Source organism: Antedon bifida, chromosome 1, assembly GCF_963402885.1.
Source record: "Antedon bifida chromosome 1, ecAntBifi1.1, whole genome shotgun sequence".
Classification (NCBI taxonomy): Eukaryota; Metazoa; Echinodermata; class Crinoidea; order Comatulida; family Antedonidae; genus Antedon; species Antedon bifida.
In genome coordinates, this window is record NC_136226.1 from 28944875 (window position 1) to 28951816 (window position 6942).

The 6942-nt window shown below is 33.8% G+C and overlaps 1 protein-coding gene across 1 annotated transcript; it reads left to right on the forward strand.

Moving 5' to 3' along the window:
* Positions 1-52: 52 nt before the first annotated feature.
* On the forward strand, positions 53-6509 carry LOC144855086 (acetylcholinesterase-like). Its single transcript, XM_078712939.1, has 8 exons — positions 53-565; positions 2127-2286; positions 3066-3143; positions 3400-3518; positions 3744-3911; positions 4398-5020; positions 5165-5349; positions 5773-6509. Exons 1-8 carry the CDS (start codon positions 158-160, stop codon positions 5790-5792), a joined length of 1761 nt encoding a protein of 586 aa, XP_078569065.1. The 5' UTR covers positions 53-157; the 3' UTR covers positions 5793-6509.
* Positions 6510-6942: the final 433 nt, after the last annotated feature.

The window sequence follows — 6942 nt, forward strand, 5'->3', positions numbered from 1 at the left end:
ATACATCCAACTACCGGGAGATCATTGTGGTATTTTATAACAAAAGACTTCTTTCAATCATAAAACTGTTTGTTGTTTTCATTATCCCTCTGTAAAAACGCGTTCTAGGTCAGTTGTTAGGCATAATACTGCGAGTGTGGATCCCAGAAACGGACGGATGCAAGTTTCAGGCAGACTGTCGTACATTAAGATGCTGTATTTTCCAATTACTCTTCTTGCCGTTTTAGGCACAGTCTTCGGATATCCACAACATCGATTGTTTGAAACTTCGGTAGAGATATCTGGCACGGTTTATATCGGGAAAACGTATGAGTTTATTGACGATCAGTTCTTGAATATAAACAGTTCCGTTGACGCTTTTGAAGGCATACCATACGCCGAGCCCCCGGTACGTTTTATGCCACCAGAACCTAAACGGAAACCGACTACAAAGCCTTGGTTTTATAACGCATCTTTCAATAGACCAGCTTGTTCACAAGAACCATCGACTTTTGTTTCTAGTGACTTGGAAACAAGTGAAGATTGTTTATATCTTAATATTTACACACCAAAGTTATGCGAAAGGGTAAGATCATATTCTTTAATTCAGACGGCTGTGGGCCTACCACTTTCTTTTTCAGCAAATGCACGTTTTTTTGACGAGGGTACGATGTACTATGAAAAGGTGTTAATGTTGCTCTTATGATTTTAGTTCTGTTTATTAGGTTATGAGACACGTTTGTTGAATAAAAAACAGTGTCGTATTTATTACCTTTGGTTTTTCTTGAAAAGAAATGATGAAACGTATTTATAGGCCTAAGTATATTTTAGAATGCTTATAAAAACATACGGTAACAACATGAGTAACAATTTGAGTGATGTAACATTAGAGGATGTCTCTATGCTGTGCATAAGTAGGCCTATAGGATTTCTCGAGAAAAATTCCTACTTTGCCCTTTTTAGCAATAATAAAGTAGATTTAAAGTTCAGTTGTGTAGTTACATTTCCATACCGATAGATTAAGGAATTTAGAAAACGCTTTTCCCATACAGTTTATAAGGACATTGTGGTATAAACTCTGCATGAAAAATGATGTGACTCCGTTGAATGAATGAATGAATGTATAAACATATTTACTACATGTACTAATTTAAAGACGTATTGTCCCCCAAAAACATGAAAAATGAAGATTAATTAAATCAGATTTAGATTACGTTATTTTGTAGTTTTAATAAAGTTAATCACTTCCATAGAAAAAAAAATAATGTTTTCACTTATAAAATGACAAAATAAATGGTTAAAATCAACCAAAACCCATTGGCTGGCAGCCAATTTGACCATTTTTTGCTTTAAGTTACAGTTTTTTTCAGGTAAATACATTTTTTTAGATCCAATTTTTGGTGAAAGTGGATAACTATTATGTTACATTAAAATGGCATATTCAACCAAATTTTTGTTAAGAATTATTTTTTCAAGGGGACAATACATCTTTAAAGGAAGGCAATGCGCGCTTCTCTCTTTATTATCTAGGTGATAACCAAATTAAAAACTTATATCCATCCATTAGTAATTTTAGTTTTTTTCTGTTTCGTGTGTGTAGTCCACTTTTATTATTTATTGCATTCCGTGACAAAGATATCAAAAATATTTAAAAAATATGTTAAAAAACATGTTTTTATAACATGTAGGCCTACAGTACGTACTGTAATATAGTTAAAAATATATATTTATATCTTTTAAAATTACGGAAGTTAAAATTATCACAGGCTACCATCTCGCCTCAAAGACTACTCGAGTACAGTGTTAACGTCACGTGTTGTTATGGTTTTTAGTCCTATATGATCTTTGAATCCAGAACATTAGCAATCTTTATATTTACTTTTATTTACCTACTACAGCAAATTGGAATGTTAATCCGTAACCTGTAGACCTACTCAGATTTAAATCACTAATCACTTCTTCTATGACTGCTCAGCTTTGTCTACACTATCAAACTAGTTTGACGACAAAAAAAAGGTGTGATGTGCCCAAATGTAGTGATATTCCCAAACATGGTAGATATATGACATCATCATGTCCATATATGGGCACATCCCATTTTGTTGTCACATAAAGTTTGATTATTTAGATTATTTTATTTTCCATAGGATACTAAGCTAGCAGTGATGGTGTGGCTTCACGGTGGTTCATTTACATACGGAATGGGTGCCAATGAATTCTACTCCCCAGTACCAATCGTTGCTATTGGAAATGTCATCGTAGTTACCTTGAATTACCGACTGGGTCTTCTTGGATTTCTATCTACAGGTACTATCTACACACACACTAAAATTTTGTACTTTTGTGCCCATTAAGGCCTATTTCGGTAGGACGATAACGATCGACGATAAATAGATAATGCATTTTTCATACATAAAACAAAATTATACAAATCTAAAAATGTTCATCCTAAAACTATATGATATTTTCACACATGTAATCAAATGACGTCATGATATTAGTAATAGGAATAATATCGTGACAATACAACGATGTTATTGTTTGTATTGATCTTGACGTCATTTGATTTGACTTTTAATATTATTTTTTATCAAAGGCAGCATAAATGATTTTCCTATAGTTCTAGAACAAAATAGTTTATAATTTGTTTTGTTTTAATGTAAGAAAATGCATGCTTATCTATTTATCGTCCTAGTGTAAATGGGCCTTGAGAAGGAAGCAAATGTTGTTGTTTATTTATTATCGTTCTCGCGTTTAACTGGAAACCGAGAACATTCGGAATAGGCCCTCTACGCGGACCCACGGCAGCCAGAAATGCAGTACTTTCAAGATCTGTATACTGGGAGACCCCCTAATCGTTTCGAATAGTGTACACAGGCAAAGTTCGTGCACTGTATGTACATGGAAACCAACGACTTTACGTCCCATTTGAAGAACGACTCAATAAGAGTAAAGCATAAAAACGCGGGCTATATCTCAGAAAATGTAGGAGGAACCAGTACCACAATTAAAAAAGGCTAGAAAAAAAATGTGACTGAATTGTTATGATATAGATGTATTCTTATTGTTTATTTATATGTAATTAGATGATGATGTAGTTCCAGGAAATATGGGGCTGCTAGACCAAATAATGGCACTTCAATGGATTCAAGATAATATAAAAGGTAAAAAAAACCAGAATTTAAAGGAAAGGTACATAAGCAGTGTTGTTGACTAAATGGTATCGAACTATAACTGGTTACGAACTGGTTACGGGCTTGTTGCCTGTGAAATATATAACATGTAACAAAATCGAACCCTTTCTGTAATGTATTGGTTACGAATCTGGTGTGTAGGCCACAGTAAGTATTTTTATGCATGTTCGTTGAATATTCAGTGAGGAGTCTTTTTCAAAACTGTAGGCCTACTATTTAATTTCAGATTTTGGTGGTGACCCCAGCAGAGTGACTTTATTCGGCGATAGTGCTGGCGCTATCAGCGCAGGAATTCATCTGTTCTCTCCGAAGAGTTCTGGATTGTTCAGTAACGTTATTATGACGGTATTGCCTAGTTAATTATTGTTTATTTCATTGTTTTTTGTGTGAGTAACACGACAGTCAGTGCCTGACGAATTGATTTCGTCAGCTTTGCCAATTTCCCGGATGTTCGCACTGAAAAAGAGAAAGGACGTAAGTAGAAGCGTTTATGTAGCTGATACGACGACGAGAAAGACACGATAATACTCTTACAATGGATGGTAATACTGTATTTCTATTTTTTTGTAGAGTGGTACGTATCTTACTCCGCGTTTCATTGTGGACAAGGCAACGATATCAAATAGAGGGCGTGCTCTCGGTAAAACTTTTGGCTGCAATTTCGAAGACTCCCAAGAATTGATTAATTGTCTGAGTAAGATCGATGTCGATATACTTCTGGCCAATGCTACGATTAGAGTAAGTTACAACGTTTGCATTTGTCTAAAATATAATGTGAGGATGTTAGATGTGAATGAAATTATATTCTGGGCCTTATTGCCGGTTTTGAACATAAAAACTCTCTAGTCTCTCTTGAAACGTTTTCCGTCATTCCGACATTACGCTTTCCACAATTTGTTTCCATGTTTTTCTGTTTTTGGCAGGATGGTTTGTTATTGTGCTAAAGTCTACATTTTTTTTCTTTTAAGTCTTTTTTTTTATTTGGTTTATCAAGTTATCTTTTGGTCTTCCTGGTGTCTTTTTACTTTCTTTTCAGTTTCCTTCATTGTTTGTTTAATTGGTGTATCATCCGGTATTATGTGTCCATACTATTTTAATCTTCTTCGTTTAATACTTTTACTCCATTCTTCTTGTTATTTTGTATATTTTCGCGTTAATCACTCTATCTGTTAATTTAATATTCATTATGAATTAATAAACGGATTTGTTACTCTGTTTTTTTAGACATTTTCTGAAACTGGAGAAAGCTTAGTGTTAACCGCATTTACACCTGTTGTTGATGGTTCTGTTATCTTGGCCAGGGCAATGGAGATGGTACGCGGAGAAATGAACGAGGCTAACGTAATCATAGGATCTAGCGCTAATGAAGGTTCAATCTTCATCTCATTATTATTGAGTGATGCCATAGAAGAACCAGAAATCGATAAAGCAACCTATGACATGATCGCCGGTGTGAACTTTTTAGAATACGTCTCCGATCCGTTCCTGAAAGACGCTATTGACATGCAGTACCTAAATACGAAACACTTTTACAACGCGAATAAGAATCGATATGACGAGTTGAGTAACGCATTGGGCGACTGGTGGTTCGTCTGCCCGAGTGATAAAACAGTTAGGGAACTGTTAGAAAAGACGAAGAACGTTTACTACTATCAGATGACGCAAATTCCAACGGTGTCCGTGTGGGGGAAAACCTGGTTGAAAGCAACGCATAGTGAAATTGTATCTTTTATATTCGGATTTCAGTTCAATACAGATATTTCACACATTGCTGGACGGCTTTCAGAGGATGATGTACTGATGTCGAAGAAGACGATTCGATATTTTACGAATTTTGCTAAGACAGGGTACGTAAAATGAAAAAGATGTTATGTAAAGTAATACGTGTTTTGAAATATAACCACCATTAATATTCAACGAAACTATTATAATCTTCATATAAAAAATGAAATAAACACGTATAACTATAAATTATTTATTTAATTTTTCAGAAACCCAAATGAAGAAAACCAGAACGGAGATCCAGCTACAGATCCACTACCTATTTGGAACAAGTATTCGGTTCCGAAACTCGAATACAAAAAGCTATCAGTGGATATGGACAATGCTAAAGCTTTGAAAGAAAAGGAATGCCGATTTTGGAACCATTTTTACCCTCAAGCTGTCGACCTTACCGGTAAGTTCTTTTTCTAAAAAAGTGATCCCTCTATTTTAAATCCACGTGGCAGGGGAACAAACATTTTCTCTAAAACAGTCTGTTGCTATTCTTCGAAGAAAGTGAGCAAACACTGAATACCTTATTTCCAATGCAAACATTACTCTATAAGTCGAATCGTGGTTCAAAACGCCTCTCCCTTCCGGTGATAACTAGGATAACAAGTCGAGTACTGTATATCTTTTTTATCGTTTTTTTAGAATTAAAATTACCCTAAACCTTTCCGAAGTGCTTTATCGAAGTCCCTTTTTAATAAAAATCAATTATTGCATTTCTTTTATCATAATAATGAATAAATGGTTACTTTGACTTTATACTGAATACAATAATGTAAATTAATAACATCCAATTCAAGTAACACTTTTTTATTTGTATTTCTCTTAGGTGCAATTGTTTATAATTAACTGTTGTTGGTTGCGTATTTCTGACAGAAACTCTCAGAAGATATTGAAGAGAAAAGAGGTGGAAATAGTCAGTGTAGACACTAGAATAGTGTTGTTTTTAATTGTTTGTAAATAATCGTTCGTAAATAACAATCCCTTTTAAGAAAAGCTAAATGGCTTAAGTTAAGATTTCCTTTGTAGTGAGATAAAAGAATTGTTGAAGAAGAAAACGTAAAAGGCAAAAGCCCACCTGTATAACGTTAAACTCTGTCTACACTATCAAACTACACACACAAAAAAGTGTGATGTGCCCAAATATGGTAGTGATATGCTAAAATATGGTAGTGATATGACATCATCATGTTCAAATATGGGCACATCACATTTTGTTGTCACATAAAGTTTGATAGTGTAGACAGAGCTTTAGTCCAGCACTGTACAGTTTAATTAAATTCAATTTATTCTTAAAAGCCTCCAAAATGATGGATAGATATTAGGCCCTACAGTAAATTAAAATTGAATAGTACTGTACTGATCGTAATAATTATAGTTTATGATATTATATTGAAATAACATACCGCCATCGTTCAATACTTTATATTAATATTAATAATATACTGATGGCGTATTCCATTGCTTTGAGTGCGGTAGCCAGGTGAAGATACAAGTGACGTGTAGGATTTTTTAAATGGGTGTGGGGCCAGGGCGTAATGAGAAATTAAGTGATGAACAATTTTTTCAATATGCCACTTTAATTAAATTTAAATTAAAAAGTATTTACCTGAAAAAAAAAATATAATTTAATGCAAAAAAATACAAATGTTTTTGCTTAAAATTAACCGTTTCGTTTGTCTTTTTATAATTGAAATCATTATTTTTTTTACAGAAGTGAATAACTTTATTAAAACTGCAAAATGGCCTATTTAAAGTCTGACTTAATTAATCTTCATTTTCATGTTTTTGGGACAATACATCTTTAACCTAATATCATCGTAATTGCCGGCCTCCTCCTACATCCGCCTATGGGCCCTTACTAGAAGGTTTCGTAGGTTTTTTTTTCTTGTAAATGACCGTTTTTAAATATTAAAGTATACATTCGTGTATATATTTGCATTATGTAAGCCGAAATAAATGTCCCTGTATTTTAAATCCAGAGAACAAACAAACGACT